Source organism: Leopardus geoffroyi, chromosome A2 (genome assembly GCF_018350155.1).
Source record: "Leopardus geoffroyi isolate Oge1 chromosome A2, O.geoffroyi_Oge1_pat1.0, whole genome shotgun sequence".
Taxonomy (NCBI): domain Eukaryota; kingdom Metazoa; phylum Chordata; class Mammalia; order Carnivora; family Felidae; genus Leopardus; species Leopardus geoffroyi.
In genome coordinates, this window is record NC_059331.1 from 122,534,428 (window position 1) to 122,554,921 (window position 20,494).

At 46.4% G+C, this 20,494-nt stretch overlaps 1 protein-coding gene across 3 annotated transcripts in view; it reads left to right on the forward strand.

The window, feature by feature from the left end:
* MINDY4 (MINDY lysine 48 deubiquitinase 4) overlaps positions 1-20,494 on the forward strand; it is a 108,181-nt gene that overhangs the window by 36,720 nt on the left and 50,967 nt on the right. For all 3 annotated transcript variants that reach the window (XM_045495222.1, XM_045495219.1, XM_045495221.1), the window contains exons 6-8: positions 12,264-12,322; positions 17,343-17,449; positions 19,935-20,051. In XM_045495222.1, coding sequence (XP_045351178.1) covers positions 12,264-12,322; positions 17,343-17,449; positions 19,935-20,051 — 283 coding nt within the window. The remainder of the gene's footprint in view (positions 1-12,263; positions 12,323-17,342; positions 17,450-19,934; positions 20,052-20,494) is intronic.

Sequence of the window (20,494 nt, forward strand, 5' to 3'; positions counted from 1 at the left end):
GATATAATCTTGAAATAAAATTCTGGCGTTTAACATGAACGCTGTGTGAAAGATGCACTGTATCGGCGCTTGTTTTCCTCACTTGACCATGGACCTGTGTGTCAGGAACTGGTTTGTGTCAGACAACTTCCAACTTTCTCGGCCTCAGTGTCCTCGTTTGTGGAAATGCCGCTTCCCACATAGGCCTCTGGGGGGAATTAAATGAGAAACTATGCTTTGAAAGGGCTTGGTGAAGTCGATCTGAACGCCCAGATAAATCATGTTTATCGTAAGGACAAAACTGTGGAACATTTAGAAGCTTTAGAATGTAACAGGAAGGAAAATAGAAGCCTAGGGAAGGTGATATCCATCTAGGACCACTTGGGGGGAAGACATGAGCTCCAACAAGAAGAATTATTCAATTGTAAACCTACTCTAAAGGTTTTCTAAAAGGAAATGAACCCAAATTTCTCTCTTTTATTTTTGTGTTTTAAAATTTATTTTATTTCTTCAAATTTCTCCATTTTAAAATTGAGAAGAAGTTAACGCACCCAGACAACATTGTTTCAGATTTGTGACTCATGGCTTTTTTATTACTGCTTATGCAGGGGAGAGTTTTGTGTGTTCAAAATGGAAATACTTCATCGCAGAAGTTGTTTTAGGCCACTCTTTGACATATTTAGCCACACGGAACCCAAGTGGAATCACTATTTAATGAGACTTGGAGAAAGCTGACCTCTGTCATTGGGACAGCTCCTTCCCTGGATGTGTTGGCTTTTACTAGGACAGTAACAGGGCAGGGACAGTGCCCCAAAGCAGCTGACCCTAGCAGCTAAGTAAACATCTCCACGCAGCTCTCCAATCCACTGTGGAAACTAGCGGCAACTCTTATGTAATGTCTTTCAGGCGGCATGTCAGAACCTTCCCCTTTATAATGCCAAGTGTGACTTTATAGACTCCCTGGGACAGGGCCAAGGTTGTAGAGGCAATCCTTTCCATCCTGGGCTCTCATACCAGCCTTGGGGAGGGCAGGGCCAGGGCTAGTCTCTGTCTCTGGTAGAGCCTTGCCATTGGGTCCTCACTCTGAGGCCGGGAGCCCTAATCAGAGGCAGGCTTGTGATCCCAGTTGCTGGGTGTGCAGTCTGGGGCTCACACCTCGGGGCCCTTGTGGCGTGAGCCAGGCACCATGTCACATCTCTAGCTCTGGCCCTGGTCATTGGCCTCACCCAACATCTCATGGTGGCTAGGTTTGGCTGAGCTGTGCAGCCATGTGCTGGTGGGCAGAGGGGAGGAGACAAGACCAAGGGAGGTCGTGGGCTAGCAGCATTCTGCTTGGTGAACTGCATAGCTCAGGTGAATGAATAGTTCAATGAATTTGGCCATGCGCCAGAGATCCACTCCATAGAGACCACTTTCCTTCAAGAGGATATTTTTCTTTCCCTGGTATAACACCAGCTCTACCCACTTTTTCGCTTCCTGTTGGGCAACGTCTGCCTCTGGGCACCAGTCTCCTTGTGGAACTGAGCTCAGCCACACCCAGGAGAGTGTAGCCTGTGAGAAGGGCAAGAGATAGCAATTGGGAGAGCTGCAAAGCCCCTGCGAGCGGCTTTAAGGGAAGAGCAGTCAACCTGTCCTAATGCGTTCGGGTCTTAAGGAAGTGCAATCAGTGCTTCCGATATCCATCATGGGATAGATGAAAACGAACTGAGATGAGAGTCCTGTTTCTGGCTTTGCCCACTAGCCAGGGTCCTTAGCAAAAGCTCGGCACCACCTTACTCCTATCCCTGACAGGGCTGCGGGATTACATTAGATGGTCTGGATTGGCCCTTCCAGCCCTTCCAGATGGAAGAGCCGTATCTAGGTGAACTCTGAGAACTTGTCAGCTTTCCGAGGGGGCATTCATTAAACACCAGTTGTATGCTAAGGCCTTGTGCCAATTGGGAGAAGGGGAGAATAATACGAGGGAAGGTCACACCTAGTACAGTTTTGTTTTGTGAATTGTGTGCCCTTGAAGGAACCCTCCCAGTCTGATGTCTTGGTAACTGGGTAAATTTCTTCTCTGTTTTTGGAATGTGCCAGAATCCGGCCTGACTCAAGGAAAGAGAAATAAATGTTGGACTTGGTTTCAGATCTTGCTCTGGCTCTGCACACTTCTCATCAAGGGTGTGTGCCAAAGCCTGTGGGGAAGGGCACATACGGAAAGATAGTTAAGCTGAGAAATCGTCACCCTGAAAGAACAATGGTCCAAGAGGCTGGAGTACGTGTGTTCTCTCCAGCTAGACGGGCTGAGCAGATGGCTTTTCCAGGAGGATGCAGGGCCATCCGTGCCCCCTCCCCTTCCCCAGATCTGTCCTCACCGGGCGATCCCTATCTTTGTCCAACCTTCGTCATCATGGACCCGGATGAGAGAGACTTGGGTATGCAGCCCAATTCCCAATTAACTTTTTTCACTAGTTTCAGGAAGATAATTTATTTGGATTGAATTGTTAAGGCAGATTGCTTTCACAGTATTCCAAGCAGAGTGCTTTCTCACAGGAAATGTCAGACCAGGCAATTCTAGTCAAGTTTTCCACATCCTTAAGAAAAAAGAAAAGAGAGAGGGGGAAAGAAAAAAAAAAAAAGATTCCTTTTATATAGTGAAGGTCAACAGTTTGGGAACTGGCAACTGCAGGGTATGAAACTGAGATCGGTTAAACATTGTGATCCTGCACAGGATGACTTCTCAACAGCCCCACCTTTCATGAGGCCTCCTGTTCTTTAGGGCTTAATTTAAAAAGTGTCTGAGGATTGGGTTGCCCAGGGAGATAGAGGGCTTCTCAAGATTGGGACATGGATCCCCCGGGGGGCATCTGGGCAGTGGGGACGTTGGATGAGCTCCCTTCCTCTCCCCAGAGTTCAGATTCCTCATCCATCAAACCAAGGTTATGCCGGGTGACCCCCAAGCTTCTTCCCAATCTAGGTCACCATGATTCTGTACCTTTACCTGGGGGAGCTTGGCTGAGCCTCTGTGGGAAGCCAAAGAGAAATGGAGAGCAGGAAAGTGAAGAGTCTTTTTTTCTATAGAGAGCTTTGATTTTTTTTTTTTTAATTCTTTTTAAATCAGCTGGCCCTCAGGGATCTGCCTCATTAAGGCTTACTCCTCCGAAGTTCAGTCCTTAAGGAGAGGCTTTATTTCAGCACAGGCTGTGGAAGGTCACTGTGAGGAAAAGAACCTAATACAGCTGTTCCTCAGAGGGCGCCCCCTAAGGACTTGCTCTCCCCCCCACCCCCACCCCCTCCTGTGTCCAAGGAGTGTCTGCAGGTGGGGAAGGGGTGGGTCCCGAGAGCCGAAGTCCGGAATCACTAGGTGTTAGGGCCCTCGTAGCTTCCCAAAGACGATTCTGGTAAAAGGGAAGCTGAGACTCGGAGGCGATCACAGCTTGAAGTGGTGCATCTTCTCTGGCACGAGCTGGTCCTGTGGCTTGTCCATCCAGTGTGTCTGTGTCCGCTGACCGCGGAATAGCTCTCTGCTTCATTACCGTCTAGTCCTGAAAGGAGGTGCTGCTGGGAGTCGGGCAGTAGCAAGGGTGCTAAACCTGTGTCGGGAAACCTGGGCTCTGCAGCCCCCGCCGGCTCGTCGGTCTCGCTTGTCTTGCTGCACTGCCTCTGGTGCACCTCTGGGAGACTTGAGTCCCGTGGGGTGTGACATCCTCAGCTGGCTACTGCTTCCAGGGCTTCAGTGTTAGGATGTCTGGTCAGGTTGAAGTACATATATGTCAAGTAGAGCGAAACCCTTCTTGTCCTTTGGGCTCGCTAGGTTTATCTTTATTTGTTTTTTGAGTGGGGGCGGGGAAGAGGGAGAGGGAGAGAGAATCTTTAGCAGGCTCTATACTCAGCACAGAGCCCGACGTGGGGCTCAATCCCACGAACTGTGAGATCATGACTTGAGTCGAAATCAAGAGTTGGACACTCAACTGACTGAGCCACCCAGGCGCCTCGTTGCTAGGTTTTATTTTAAAAATATGTATGAGTATTTTTTTTTTAATCAAATGTTTTTGCTGCATCTATTGAGATTGTTTTCCATTTTTTCCCTCTGTTGGTGTGAATTAACATTATTGGGTTTTCTTTCTTTCTTTTTTTAATGTTTACTTATTTTTGAGAGAGAGAGAGAGGGGTGGGAGGGGTAGAGAGAGATGGAGACAGAATCCGAAGCAGACTCCAGGCTTTGAGCTGTCAGCACAGAGCTGATGCGGGGCTCGAACACACAGACCCATGAGATCATGACCTGAGCCGAAGTCGGACGCTTAACCGACTGAGCCACCCAGGTGCTCCTGGACTGTCTAATGTTAAAATATACTTCAATCCTTTCTCGGCCAAGATCTGCCTCAGACTCATGGCTGATGCAGTTGTTTGTTATTTTATTTCATAGTTTTGTACTTGTATTTATACGTGTAGGTGTTTGGAATCGAGGTTTCATCGTGTTTGCGAGCATGTGGCAGTTCTGTGTTGGGCACTTTTCTCAGTACTCGATGGATTAGCCTGTTTCATTGCCACCACAGTCGCTTGAGGTAGGACTGTAGTTAACCCATTTTATAGAGGTTGAAAATGGTTAAATTTTCCTGTTGAATTCCTTTTGTTATTGAATTTCCTGTTGAATTTCCTTTTGTTATTCTGTAGGTTTATCACTAATAATGCTTTTTATTCCAAAGTCTATTTTTAATCTGATGGTACAGCATCAGTTACGTTAGCTTTTAAATGGTTGGCCCAAAAGTGATCTATTTTTTTCCCCACGCTTTATGGTTCACCTTTTGTGTCACGTACCTTGTGACACAAAACAGCATATTGCTATTAAAAAAAACAGTCTGAGTGTCTCTTTGAACTGGCCCATTGAATTTGTTTGCTTTTATTATAATTACTGATACACTTGAATTCATTTGTATTCTGTACTTTCATGCTGCCATGCTTTTTTTTTTTAATCTTTTTTTCTTCCTCTCTTTTCCTTTTTTTTCAAAGTAACCATTTTTGAGCGAACAATTCAGTGGCATTTAGTACATTCAGAATGTTGGGTAATCATCACCTCTGTCTAGTTCCAAAACATTTTCTTCTCTTCAGAGTAAATCTCTTCCTATTCAGCAGTTTCTTCCCATTTCTGCCCCCATTCCCTCACCCCTGGCAACTCCCAATCTACGATATTTCACATAAATGGAATCATACAGTATGTGACCTTTTGTCTCTGGTTTCTTTTGCTTAGCATCGTGTTTTCGAGGTTCCTCCACGTTGTAGCCTGTGTCAGTACTTCATGCCTTTTTAGGGTGAAATAATATTCCATTGCGTGGGTACACAACAATTTGTTTATCCACTCATCCATTGGTGGACATTTTTTTTTCCACTGGTGGACATTTGAGTTGTTTTTACCTTTTGGCCATAGAGAATAGTGCTGCTATGAACATGTGTCCCTGTGTTCACTTCTTTGGGGTATGTACCTGGGAGTAGAAGTCTATCATGTGGTAATTCTATATTCAGTTTTTTGGAGGAACTGCCAACCTGTTTTCCACAGTGGCACTTTCTTGTGAATCAAGTGGTGTTCATTTTTTCTTCTTGGGCTTTCTGATTTGGAAGTTATATAAATATGTTTTTACTATTTTAGCAGTAACTCTTAAAATATTTTTTATCATAATGACTTAAAGTTTCAGTTTAATCAATCTCTTTACCCCCTCAAAAAATACAAGGATTTTAGAAAGCTTCAGTTGCTCATTTCCCGTTCCCATGTTTCCTGTGTATTGTTGTCTAACGTTATCCCTTTGTTTTTAACCACCCCCCTAACTAGTGCTATTGTTATTAATTTTTTATCATCGGCTCTCATTTAGGTTTATCTACATGTTTATGGATTTCTTTTCTCGCCACTGCTTTCTTCCTGCTCTTTTCTTCTGGGTTCACTTTCCTTCTTGCTAAAGTAAGTCCACGAGTGGTTTGTTCAGTGAAGGTCTGTGATGTTAAACTTTTTCAGTGATTTTCTGAAAATGTCTTCATTTTGTCCTTACCTTTAATATTTTGAATATTAAAGATGTCTTTTATTAAAGTAGTTTTTGTTTATAGATAGCCTGCCTTTCTGCTAAGATTTTTCTCATTGTCGTCAATATTCTGGTCATTTCACTATGACATTTCTAGGAGTATATTTATTTCCACATGTGCCATTTGAGGCTTCTTAGGTTTCTGTGAGGATTATGTCTGCTAAGTTCTTAGCAGTTATCCTTTCTCACACTCCCTCTATTTTTCCTTCTGGAACTCCTTTTACATGGGCATTGGAATTAAAGTTTTTTCCCTCCATGTCTCTTCTTTGCTCTTTCATATATTTGATCTCTTTGGATTGAGTTGCATTCCAGGTCATGTCATCTGATGGCCCCTAGTAATTTCTTATCTCTTCATTGTATCTGATCTCCTTTTTAAGCTTACCCCAAGTTTCCCCCCAATGTTAAAGAAGATCTAACCTATAGAAAAGTTGAAAGAATGGAAAAATGAACATTTATACGACCTTCACCTACATTAAGTGATTCTAGGACTTTGTCGCATTTGTTTTTTCTCCCTCTCCCTTCTCCCCTCTCCGCATATTTGTAACCCATACATTTTTGATGATTTCCCTGAAAGTAAAATTCAGGCATTGTGGCATTTCATCCCTAAATATCACAGCTTGCATTTCCTAAGGACAAGAATGTTCTGCTGCCTAACCACAGTACCATTAAGGCACCCAAGAAATTTCCGTAACATCAGCTAACATAAAGCCCATAATCAGATTTCCCCCACATGGCTCCAAAATGTTCTCTTAGGCTTTAGTTGTTTCAATCCAGGATCCATTCAAGGTTTACCTGCGTTTGTCTGTCATGTCTCTCTAGTCTCTTTTAATCTCAAACAATTTCCTTTCTATTCTTAGTTTTTCACGAGTATAGTCTTGTTGTCTTATGGAATGACCACATTCTAGATAATGTCTGTTTCATTATTAAGTTTATGTTAAACACGTTTTGGGCAAGGACAATACATATGTGATGTTGTGTATTTCCCATTACATCACATCAGGAGCACATATTGTCAGCTTGTTTGATTTCTGCTGATGCTAAATTGGATCACTCCATTAAGGTGGTTCCTGCCAATCTCTCCATCATTATAAAGGAAATTTTCCCTTTTGCAATTAATGAGGAATCGGTAACTTTCAGACTAGATGATTATCCCGTTCCTCAAAAACTTTTTAACCAGTGGTTTTACCATCCATTGATAATCTTTTCCCATATTAGGAGTGTATAAAATGGTGATTGTCTAATTTTTATCATATTCTCATTCCTTTTACATTTATTAGGTGATGGTGTCGTACAGAGAAGAGCTGTCCATGACCTGTCCCTGTCTTCCTCCCTCACTCCCTCCTGTAGCACAGATTCACGGCATTTTCTATGTAAATTTCATATGTTGTTATCTGTTACCATCCTTATATGTCCATAAGTTTTTTATTTCTATGATTGTATTTACTTTTCAAAATGGCTCATTCTTTTTGTGTAGTGTCTATGTCTTTCCTTATAGTTTCCATTCCTTTTTCTTTCTTTTTTTTTTAAAGATTTTATTTTTAAGTAATCTCCATACCCAGTGTGGGGCTCAAATTCACAACCCCGACATCAAGAGTCACATGCTCTACCGACTGAGCCAGCTAGGTGCCTCTGATTTCCATTCCTTTTTAAAAAGTCTTCCTATTCTAATTACAGTCTCTTTTAGATTGTTGTTCTATCATCTCAAGTTCTTGGGAGTCCTATTGGCTGTGTCATCTGGCTTTCACTTATGATGCATGATTTTCTCATATATTTACCAGTTTTTAGTGTTGAGCATATTTTCAGTGGGGCTTAAAAAAAAATCTGTCTCCCCTGGGGAATCTTGTATGACCTACTTTGTAGAAGAGCCCCTCCAGATACTTTTACATTGCGTTAGTTAGGTGTGCTAGGATATCACTGGCTCAGGAAAATTTTATGTTATTTATTCCGGATTCCTGTGCCGTGTGAGTGGGGTCAATTTGGACTCCGTCCACACGGGGTTCTGAGTTTTCATCAAATAGAATATATAGTAAGTGGTCAATATCTTTATTCTCATGGGACACCTTTCTTTTGTACTCCGTAACTTATTTATCCACGTGTCCAGTACCAAACATTCAGGAAGGAGCATCTCCTCGTCTCTTTTTTTATGTTAAGAGCTAGTGAAATATTGAGGCAGTAGAGCGTCTTCAAAACTAGTGTGACCCGGCACCTCAGGCTTCTTGGAGCCCCTGTACCTGGTCATGTCCTGCAATGACCAGCATGCTCAGGTTTCCCCTGAGGGACAGATGAGGCACTTGATGCCCACAGAGGGTAAATGACTTGCCTGCGGGCATGCAGAGTTTGGGAGAGAAGGGATGAGAACTCAGGTCTCCAAGTAGCTCTTCCTACCCAGCCAAGATTCAGTTATGTGGGATTGAGTCCTGGCCCCGTGTAGCCCTGAACACCTGCAGCGCCCTGGTCCTTGCTTCTCCCTTAGGGCCACAAAGGGGAGCTTGGGTGGGAAGCGGTGACCTCAGACACAGCGGACAAGCTGGGTGTCTACAGCCTGGCTCCTGCGGATTTATTAGATGCACACTCTGACACATATCTCTGGGTTATCTGCACAATCACATTTTGAAAAAGTGTTTTGACTCCTTGATTTATCTTTTTGTCATTGTTTTGCATAATAGCTTTTCACTCAAAGGCAAGAACATGCTTTTAAACTGACCTTTTAAACTTTGCAATGCTTATGCCACAAAGGGACACATGAAAGGAACAATAAACACATTCCCTGAGTGTGAGCATAATTGAAGTCTCCTCTGGTGATGAGATCTATGGGAAATGGGCACAAAGCATCTGAGCTGGGCTTTTGCGGCTGATGGATGGCGCTCCGGGTGGAAGTCCCATGACCCAGGAGAGGCCTGGCTGTACCCTATGCGGCAGGAAAATCATCACCACCCTCTCACCGTGGCTCTTGGCCACCCACATCCTCCAAGGCTTTGCCCCCAAGAGCCAAGGGGGCCACTTGGGAGGTTTGAATTTTGTCCTGTGGGCCACGGGAAGCCATGGAGGGTTCCGGACAGGGGAAGGAAGCATGAGATAGAAGAAAGAACAAAATAAAGCATTTGGAGCCAGCGGCCTGGGTTTGAGTTCTGGCTTGGGCACTCCTAAGTTGCGTGACCTTGTGTGAGTCACCTCACTTCTGTGAGGGTCACTCTGGTACTTAGCACCCATTTATGGAGCCCTGACCAGGTGCTGGGCATGAGGGGTACAGAGCTGACCCAGAAAATCCATGGTCCTTCGTCCCTCCTTGTTTATTTCTCTTACTGTATGTATTCATTTCCTGTGGCTGCTGTCACGAATTCCCACAAACTTAGTGGCTTAAAACAATATGAGTTTATTATTATGGCACTAGGTTCTGGAGGATCAAGGTCTGACATCAGTTCCACTGGGGCTAAAGTCAAGGTGTTGGCAGGGCTGGTTCTTTCTGGAGACACCAGGGGAGAATCTGTTTCTTTGCTTTTGTAGTTTCTCATGGCCACCCACGTCTTTGACTTGTGGCCCTTCCTTCGTCTTCAGAGCGCGTCCCTCCAACCTCTGCCTCTGGTGTGATACCACCCCTCCTCTTCCGGGTCGTATATCCTTCTGCTTCCTTCCCTCTTATGAGGACACTTGTAATTACATCGTTCCCACTTGGGTAATCCAGGATACACTCTCCCATCCCAAGATCCTCAATGTAAATGCTATCTGCAAAGTCTTTTCTGCCATATAAGGCACTATTCACAGGATATCTTTGGGGGCTGTTGTCCAGCCCACTACACCATGTCAAATTGCAATTTATGTCTCGTCCTTTTGCATGCCCGGGTCTCCTTTGGGCAGGGAGATTGGCCTGCCAGATAACTGCCACGTGTTTGCTGAATGAGAGGGTGAAGAAATGAAGGAACGCACGTTTGGAGTTGAGGAAGAGGTGGCATCCCACTTGGGCTGTAGGGGATTAGCATGAGTTTGCCAAAGTATATTCTAGCAGAAGGGAAGGGCTTACGAAAAGGTATAGAGGCAGAGGCTGAGAAGCTTCAGGAGATGCGCGTGGAGTGTGAGGGTGCAGAGGGTGGAGTGGTAGGTGGCCAGGTCATGATAGCCCATAGGGCACCCTAATGGGCCTGGGTTTTGTTTTATGTTGTTTATTTATTTTTATTTTTAAGTAACCTCTACCCGCAGCGTGGAGCTCGAGCTCACGACCCCGAGATCAAGGGTCGCGGGCTCCGCTGACTAAGCCAGCCAGGCACTCCATCCTGGATTTTATTTTTTAAGGAAGCAGTGTGTGTGGTGGTTGCTGCCTTTGTCTTTGGGGTCACTGCCTGGGTTCAAATTCCTGTGCTGCCACTTGCTTGCTGTGTAACTGGGAAAATTACCGGACTTCTCTGAGGCTCAGCACAACGGCTACTTCATAAGGCCGTCCTGAGGAGCAGATGGCTTTTGTTGCTTGCACAGCACTCAGCACAGTGCCTAGAACAGTCAAAGGAGTCGGAGAGCGTTTGCTGCTATGATTGCTGTCATTTTTATAAATATTATTGTTGTTGGTGGTGACGATGGGGAACCCTGGAAGAACTTCAGCCAGGCTGTGGCACGGTCAGGTTTGCTTTCTAGAAAGATGCCTTTGACACCCATGTGAAGATGGTCTGGGGTGGGGCATCACACTGGGGGTCCGGAAACCCGTGAGGAGGCCATTCCAATGATCCGGGTGACAGATGAAGAGGCAGAGAACAGAGATGGGTACAAGGGAGATGTTACTTTCTCCGGGGTAGTCCAGAGATGGCTTTGTGCCTGCTGTTCCCTGCTTGAAATGATTCAAGGCAGGTGTTAGAGGCCATTTAGTACCATGGCTCAGTCCTCACTTTGCAGAAACGGATAGTGAGGTGCAGGGGGGAGGCATTCTGCCTTAGTCCCCGGAGGGAATAGTGACGGAAGGGACAGATAAAAGTGGGACTCGGGTCCTCAGCCTTCAGTGGCATAGCCAGTTGCCGTGTGAGAGGTACGCTTCCAGAAGCTTCTGATGAGCATGCTGTTTCTCATTGCTGCAGGCTGGGGAAGGGGGGCTCTGACACAGCATCTGCACTGCTTCCTCCGTCACCTCCTTCTACTGCTCCTTCAGGCCTTAAATGCTCTTTCCAGCTTGTTCTTTTACCAGTCCCAGGAGAATGCTCGCAGAATCCTGGTTGTGTAGGGACATAGGAATTTTGCCATTTTGAATTGAGGAAAATAGGCTTGAGCCAGTGGGGGAGGATTAGGGCTGCCTGGGAGGGTGGGGGAAGGAGCTCTGTGTTCTGGAGCCAGAAAAAGAAACCCAGAGTCCAAAGCAGTACGTGTTCACAGATTTGGTACCGTGAGTCCTCCGTGGTCTTCCACTCACACCCCTTCAATACATCTTCAGGAGGAAGCCAATTCAATAGAACGAACCATGGCGAGATTACGATTGTTACTTCAATCATATCTTACCCTGCAAGGATGTTGGAGGAAAATATATTTCAATTCCACGTTCAAAAGAGCTGTCATTTTAACGTAGTGAATGGGTTTTCAGAGAGTGATGTAATATTGTTATTTTTAATACATTCTTTAAAAGAAAAGATTTTACTTTAGTACAAATCGATGCATGCTGGAGGGGAAAAAATATCTAAAGAGAGCTAAAATACAGGTGGGCCATTTTTAGAAAGCTCCACATGTACATACCTGAACTTACAAATCAGAATCACAGAATAGGTTTTTGGTGCACTTTAGAGGTTTCTTATAAGTGGTAGCTGATAGCTTTACAAAAAAGCTGGGAGAAAGGAAGTAAACAAAAAAGAAAATAGAATGAGATGAAAAAAATATGGGCAGTGATTACAAGAACTTGTGTGTGTGTGTGTGTGTGTGTGTGTGGGTGTGTGTGTGTGTTTTCTAGCAGTATCATAATGACATCAGCAAGATACGCTTGCATTTTGGTTCTTTGCAAGTGTCAAACTACAGGGTTTATCATCCTGTATTGGCTGGTGTGTGTGTGTGAGAACACAGAATTGAAAGGCACTTTTGGAGGCAATTTGGTCCCATCCAATATGGAACCTGTGGCTCAGAGAAGGGAGAGTGACTGGGGCAAGGCACATATGAGGGGCGGGGCCAGGACTAGAGAGAACCCATCTCCTGAACCCCCAGCGAGTGCTCCCTGCATTCTTCTCTGCTGTTTATATTTTCCTCTGGTACATTGACATTTTCTTTTTTTTCTAGGAAAAATCAATTGCCAGTGTCCAGCAAGGCTGATGGGGAGCTGAGCGTTTTGCAGCTTGGTAAGTGCAGCTGATGCCTGTATGCTGTGCCCATCAGGGTCCAGTGGTCTTCATTTGCTCCATCTGGGAGGCAGTGGGTGGGACTCCTTTCCTCCCACCTGATCTCAGGAAGAAGAGGCTGGCCCAGTGAGTAGAGCGGGCTTCTCTCTTTTGGGTTGCTGTCTTCTTCTGCTTTCTGTCTTTGTGTCCTGGAGAAATCCTTATAAGAAGTCTGGGCATTTCTGGACCCACACGGGGCTGGGGGGTGGGTGGGATGCAGAGGAACCTTTTTTACATTTGGAGGTTCTTTTAGGACTATTCAGAACCTACAAAGGTCTCTAGACGACAGCTTTGCCTGGGGGAGACCATCCTTTAAAAACTTTTATCAATGTATTATTGAGGCATAAAATACAGTGAAGTGCATAGTACATACATCTTAAGTGCATTTGCACATATGTGTACACCCACGTAACTGCTGTCTCAGATCAAGGTAGAGAACGTGTCCACCCACTCTTTAGTTTGGAAGCAATCTTTTGTTTGCCTTTGTGTAATTCTCCACTCCCCAAAGACCGATGTGTTTGCAGGGCTTGGCAAAGCAGCAGTAGAATGGACGATGGCGAACCAGTGACCAGGCACGAAAGGATGAGGCTTGAGTGCTGTTGACATTTGCTCTTCTTCCGAAAGCCAGCGATTTACCTGTTTGGCCATCTTGGCAGACGACAGCCGTTCAGTGACTTTTCCTCTTTCCTCTCCTTTTAAGCACTCCTTTTAAAGCGAAGGAAGAAAGCAGCGCTCTCTTTAGAAGTTACTTGTGTGCGACGTGCTGTCTGACAGTTCGCTTTGATGAAGTTGAAAGGCAGGGGCCTCTCGGAATGATGAGGCAGGGGTTTATTTATTCTGCTCAGCTCGCGTCAGAGGTAACAATTCCTTCAAGTTTTAATCATCAGAAATGGCTGGTGGGGATCACTTGGCGAGCCCGGGAAGGGGCAGTTCTGCCCACGGCGATGCAGAATGAGGTCTGGAGCCAGGAAATGCTGGCATCTGAAGCGTTTCTGTAATGCACTGCACTTGAAGATTTTCCAGTGAAAGCCACTCCTGTTTGGACATAAAACGAAGCACTTCCTGGCCTTCAGAACCCAAAGGGCTTCTACTGGAAGGAAGGCTTTTAGCAATTCTCTCAGAACTCAGTTGTTTGAAGAGTGTGTGTGTGTGTGTGTGTGTGTGTGTGTGTGTGTGTTTTCCAGAGGGAGGCAGACCCCTCTTTGCTAGTGGCTCAGCTAATGATTTAGAAAAGGAGAAAGAAATAGAAGATAAGAGATTATGGAACGCAGTCACCAAGGGAAAGGGACAGAAGTTTTGGGGTGAAGAGGAGAAAGGAACAAAATTTGGTTAGAGGAATGGCATTTTCTTCTCCACCCTGATTCATTTTCCTTTGCTGCAGTTCCACAGACTTGTTAGCAGTTATATGTCAGGGCATAGATGGGGCTGAGCAGATTGAGGTGAATAAAAAGTGGGCTTGCTTTCTTGGAGGGCCAGGTTGGGTGGGACAAAGGAAGAGAGGTGTCCTCTGACAGCAACATATATAGCAGATGATCAGCAGTTCATCACTGCTTCTAGACACGTATAAGCTGAGTTCTGTGGTGGGTTCCAGAGGTTTGCATAATGAGGTGGTATTTAGACGGGGCTTTGAAGGTTGAGCAAGGTCTCGCCAAGTAGAGATGTGCAACAGACCTTACATGCAAGGCCTGCAGGGTGAGGGAGTGATTGGCTTGAGGTGAGTGGCCTGGAGGGGAAGTTGTAGGGTCAGGGGGATATGAGGCTGGGAACAAAGTTGTGGAAGAGTGGGGATGATTTGAGTGCTGTGCTAATGAGCTTGACCATAAATCATTAGCCAGTAAAGAGCAGTTGAAAATTCTGTGTGGGGGCAGTAATGTGTGCAGGGCTGTGGCTTTGGGGCTATCTCTGGATACGTGCGGAGGATAGATTTTAGGAGTAAGAGCCTGGATATTGGAAGACCAGGGAGGGGGTTCTTGGAATAGTCGAGAAAAGATGTGATTGGGCCCCTGTTCTGTCTGGTGAAATCCTCTGGGTATTTCAAGACCCTGCTCAAATATTTAGCTCTTATGGAAAGCTTCTCTGACCCTTTAAGGAAGAGCTATTTACCTCTTCTCTTCTGCTCTTAAAACCCTCGCACTGTCCCTATTTTAAGTGGAACTCATGTTCCATTATTTGTTTGGGCTTCTCGCCGCCCCCAGGCAGTGTGCTCCTTGAAGGCAGGGGTTATGCTTTACTCATCCTGGACCTCCACTCTCCCACATAATTCCTGGCACCTCATGGATGCTCAATGAAGTGCTTAATGAACAGATAGAAAAAGAATGACATATTCCTGTAACAGCGGAGGGGAAAAAGGCGGGGGTGAGGTATGAGACATCCTGGAGGCAGAATGATCGGGAGGCTAGATCATCATGATGTGGGAGAGAGGGCTAAGGTCTCAGACTGAGTCCCTGGAGGAGGACTGGGGAGATGGAGTCTGTTATCAAAACCGAAGCCTGGAGGGGTGCCGTGCTGAGATTCTGGAGTCTGGGGTGGTGGGGCACTTCTAGGAGAAGATATCTGTAGTCAGCGGGAAATACTGATTAGGGTACCTGGAAAAGAGGTATATGGACCTTTATTATATATTACCACATATATACGTTTTCCTCCAAAGGGTAAATAAAGTGGTATGGGAAGCAAGCTCCCTTGCTTCTTTCAACCAGACACTTATACCAGGGCCTTAAAAATAGCATTCTTAAACCACCGGCATTTGCAGATGGTTTTGTCTGCTTGGCCAACATGTCATTCTGGACTGCTTTGTTTTTCCTTTACATGGCGGTCCCACCACATCTGGGCCTGAGGCCTGCTATGTGGTCCTGAACCAAATCCCTGCACAGGGGCCAACTTCCTCCTGGCAGAAGCCAAGGGAGGCTGCCTCCTTTTAGGGGCTCCACCCAATCTGGGCCCCCAACTTTCATCCTCAGATTTACTTCATGGAGCCCTGAGCAGGCACGTTTCGGGCCTGGGCTCCCTTCCGGACAACCTCAGACTAAACAGAAGCCTCCAAATAGGCTTAAATACTGCCCCTTCTATGCCTCCAGGAAACAATCTGGCCTGAGTGATTGCAAGGAGCCCTTCAGGGCCTGGTAGAATCACTCAGGTTACTCTCCCCTACTCTGTTTTGGGCCTCAGCTGCCCAGGGTTGAATTAATCACACATCTCTATTCCTTCAGGGAACATTCTCAGTATTGATCTTTGCAAAGCCTTCCCCTTGGCCTCCCTCCCTTTCCTCCCTTCATCCTTCTTTCCTTCCCTCCCTCGCTTTCCCTCCTTCTCTCTCTCCTGCCTTTCCTTCATTTTTTAGCCCCACCCCCACCCTCCCATGATCCTCCTCTCCTCAAGCAGTCATTCTTGTGTATTTAGTTGGTATCTGTTTTCTTGCATATTCTTGCAAAATGCATAGTGTTTGTGTGCATATATTTGTAATGGATGTAAATCATATTGTGTTATATATATGTATGTGTGTATATATATGTGTATATGTGTGTGTGTGTGTATATATATATATATATATATATATATATATCTTATATGTGTTCTTGCCTTCTCTACCCAGCACCCTGTTTTTAAGACCCATGCATGTTGCTAAGTGAACATCTGGTCATTATTTCAGGGTGCCTTTATAAGACCATGGTCACAGGGTGGCTTTTTCAGAGACCCTAACTAAGAAGAGTTTGCATTTAAATTCAGATTCTCATTTAAAGTCCAGGCTTATTTTTAATTTTTGTTTTCAGCCTAAAGGTGGGAGGGTCTCCTTTTCAGTGGACTGGGACTCTGGGAGCTGGTCTTGTGCTGCTGTGCCTGTTCCTCCCCAAGGGAAGAAAAGGAGCCTGTAGAATGGGATATAAAACATGTGTCCTGGGGGTGTTGGCCTTTGGATAGCCTCTCCAGAAGAAGTGGGGCAGGGACAATGACATTTCTATAGTCCTAGATATACAGAATTATAGGAGATAATGTTGATTTCTATGTCGTGTGGTGTACTTTTTAAATAGTCATTTAGTCTCAGGAAAATGGGAGGCGGGGATGGTTCAACGGGCTCTCTGGAGACTGGTCTGCTCTGTTTTGCCAGCATAATTACCTTGGATTGTTTACACTTGGGTCCTTCCTCCGAGTGTTCTGGTAAATGCTACGGCTGTGGGTACAATCTTGAGAGGGAGGCCCGGCTGGGAGACCCATGCTGGGACCCTCTCTGGGCCTCCGTCACCTCAGCTGTAAGATGACTGTGAGTGGCAGGTGACTTAGTGGCCCTTCCAGCTGGAGGTCCAGGGAGGTCTGGTTGGCAGGAAGACAGAACGATCAGGAGCTGGCCTGGGTTTTATCGTGTCTCTGTCACTTTTCCATCTGTGTGATGTCAGGCCAGTCATTTCACTTCTTTAAGCCTCAGTTTTGCATCTGCAAGTAGGGGTGACAATAATTACCTTGTCCTGGGCTGTTATGGGACCTAGGCGTTAAAACACAAGTGGCTGGTAAGTGAAAGCTGCGACAGTGATAATCTGTTGTTATTTTATCAGGAACAGTGGCGTTTCCCCCCCCCCCCCCAATTCTGCCCTCTTCATGTTTGTCCTCAGGCACAGGTTTGCGTGCCATGCCTACCTTTTGTAAGAAATGTGTCTGAGTGAGGCCCTTCTGGGCCTGACTCCGTGGCTTCGGCCCCAGGCTCCTGTCTCACTGCATGTCCACAGGCAGAGCTTTCTAGTGGACCGGTAACCACCTTGTGCCCGCCGGCATCCTTGTGCCATGGACCAGCATGGGACTGCGACAAGGAACCAGGGCCCTTACTCTGTCTTTTTTCCTTCTTGTGAAGGCCTGGGAGCCCCAAGGGGGAGAGGCAGGTGGAGGGTGGGGAAGCCCTCCCTTCCTTCAAACTCATCCATGCCCTTGGTGTTATTTCTTATTCTGTTCCCCGTGGGTCATAACAAGGAGCTCACGTGCCCCGGTTTTCTTTCAGAGGATGTGGAGGATGAATTGGTAAGGGAAGAAGTCATCCTGTCTCCAGTCCCATCCATGCTCAAGCTGCAGATAGTGTCAAAGCCAATCGACCTCTCAGTGGCCAAGGTGCGTTGTCAACTTGAAAGTGCGCGTTCATACGTCTTGATTTGAATTGGTGTGAATTGGTGTGGTGTGAATTGAAGCTGTTTTGATGTGAACTGGTGTGGGTGAGGTGGTTATGATCCCCCTGACCCCAACCATCTTATGTCTCAGTCGTTGTTCAAGTGGAAATTCGGGCGTGGTATAGAAGAACCTGAACTGAGAGTCAGGAAAATGGGGGTGTGGTCTTCTCCAGGAAGAAGTGTGGGTACAGCCTCCTCCCACTCAGACATTCCAGGGTCTCGTGCTTCTTTTGGGCCGGAGCCGCTTCTGCACATCTGCAGTGGGCCACTCCAGAGTTGTGACGGCACTGGGAGAATTGTCCTCATTAGAGCGGCTCTGTTTTAGCGCTCGTCCCCCATGCTGGGCTTAGGCTGGGCTTGCAGTGAGGGAAGGACAGGAGGGTTTTAACAATTCCTCAGCACCACTGGGTTCACACCAGGGACCTCCTGGAGGGACTTGAGAGGACTTAAGGGGCAGGTTCCTGGCCTTATCGGCCTCCTCTGCAGGGATGCCCTGGATTCCTCACCATCTCAGCTGCCAGATGGCCTTACCCCTCCCCTTGGCCAGTGGTTCCTGTGGGATGGAATGCTGCTCTTACACTATCCCACTGGCTTTTCAGCCAGGATCCAGGAGGAAAAGCTAAAATGTCTGGGGACACAGCTGACCCCCTATTTACTCAGTACACAGATAAAAAAGTCAAAGATTTTTCTAGAGATTTTTTTTCCCCTTCCCCTTCCTCTCTTCCCTTTTCTTTCCTTCTTTCAAACCATGGAGGACATGGGTGTGTGTGTTGGGGGGTCGGACACTTTTACATGGCCCCAAGCCTGGGAAAAGTGCTCTGGCTATCTGTAGCCACGAGGCTGTGATTATTTGCTGTGAACACAACACTCCTATTTTGGGAAGGGCCCTAGAGGCCCCTAACTTCAGACCACCCAGCAGTAGCATCTCCAAAAGCAGCTGGAAAAACTAAGGCCCACCCAGAGAAAAGGAGGGCTCAGGGCACATGGCATCCATAGCACCCAGGTTTCCAGGCTGTTAACTCTGTGACCTGGTGACCATGCTGTGCCTAGCTGGGGGCTGTCATTCTGTGATTAAGAGAACAGACATGGGCTTCAGTCAGAAAACTCAAGTTCCTATAGTTTCTAGGCTCTCAAAAAACTCAGTTCAAATACACGGATGATTGTTGTTGGCACAAGAAGGAAAAGCAAACCCTGATAGATGAATTCGCCCAGGCTTCTCTCCTGTGTGCCGCCAGCCCATGTTGATGGGCTGACATGTTGACAAATGCTTCTGTCGCTGAGATTTTCTTAATGAAAAGCAAAAGAGAACCAATTCTAGAAGGAAATAATCTGAATCTATAAGAAAGATCTGACCTGGAGAGGTGGCAACAGAACCCATGAGTTGGCCCTTCAGAGACCTTGGGTGTAAAACCATGGTGGAGAGAGAGGAGGGAGCTTGCATAAGGAGGGGGTATCCAGGGAGAGGCTCTGCCTTCCAGGGCTCGTCAGGTGGAGGGGTTGGCACTTTCTGGGGCTCTGGAGGGTGGGGCTTTGGTTTATGGGAGATGAACTGTGAGATCAGTGTCATCTAGAAGTTTGGGGAAGACAGAGCTGTGGAAAAATGGAGGGCCTGCCTTGGGAGGGGGTGGGAACCCCTCCCTGGGTTGTTGGGTTTCAAGCTGAGTTCATGGGGGACCACTTGTGGGTGATGTTGTAGAGGAGATTCTTCCCTGTAGTAAGAGTATTAGAGCAGGGGCTGGCAAACTGTTTCCAAAAAGGGCCAGATCGTTTATTTTTGGCTCTCTGTTACAACCACTCAACTCTGCCGTCTTAACGTAAAAGCCAGCATAGAAGCAAATGCCAACATATGTAACCAAATGGGTGTTACTGTATTTCAATAAAACTTTATCCACAGAACATGTGTAGGGCCAAGTTTGGCCTGTGGGACGTAGTTTGCTAAGCCTGTCTGTCAGCACCAGTTCTCAAATGTAGCTGCACATTGGAATTGTCTGGAGAGCATTTAAAATCATAGATACTGGAGTCTGACACCCCAGCGTTCTGATCTAGTTGGCCTGGCATGTGGCCTGAGCATCAGGATGGTTGAACACTCCACAGGTGGTTACCGTGTACAGCCAAGAACCTCCAAGATCCCTTCTAGAACTAAAAGTTTCTGTTTCAGTTTCCCCTGAAGAACCTACCAAGACTTGGGCTCAGGTCAGCACAGGCTGGTTTGGTTTATGGACGTTCCAGAGATGAGGCCCTCAGGATCGACTTTTCTCTTTTCTCAGATAATAATGAGTTTGCAAAAGAAAAAGAAAATAAATAACCCTGCTGGAAAACGGGATGCCCTGCTAGAATGCAAGACCAGCTCCTGTGGGAATCCGTAGACCGCGCAGTGTGTTATTGTTTGCTTTTAAGACAACTGACGAAACTCTCTCTTCTTTTGACAGGACATAAAGGCCCTTCTGTTTGGTTCCAGCTTTTGCTGTTTCAATGAGGAATGGAAACTTCAGAGTTTTTCCTTTAATGACAAAGCCTCGTTAAAATACGGCATCGTGCAGAACAAGGCAGGTTGCTTTTAAGTTTCCCAGGGACATTTCTGTGGGCCCATCACAGACAGGGGCAGGATGTCCCCCAGTTTGGTAAGTCCTGCGAGCATTTCCTGAGCTCTTCAGTGCCAACTAGCCCTGTGTTTGCCAGGTTGTCACCCAGTGCTGGAATGTCATGTGTGGCTGGCAGAGCAAGAGCTGGGGAGTGTGACCCTTACTCTATGAAGACTTCTCCTCAGTGTCCAGAATCTTCTCCGAGAGGCTCTGTGTTTGTTGGGGGCATCAGAGTGGGTCCACAGGCAGAGTATTGGGAAATGGTTTTGCAAGCAGGGCTGGAGAGAGGACACTTGAGGCAGGAGGCAGCCTGAATAAAGGAGAGGCTTCGGGAAGAAGTGTGTGAGGAGGAGGTGTTTTCAAGACAGGGAAGTGTAGATAGACGGGAGCAGGATTTGGACACGGTG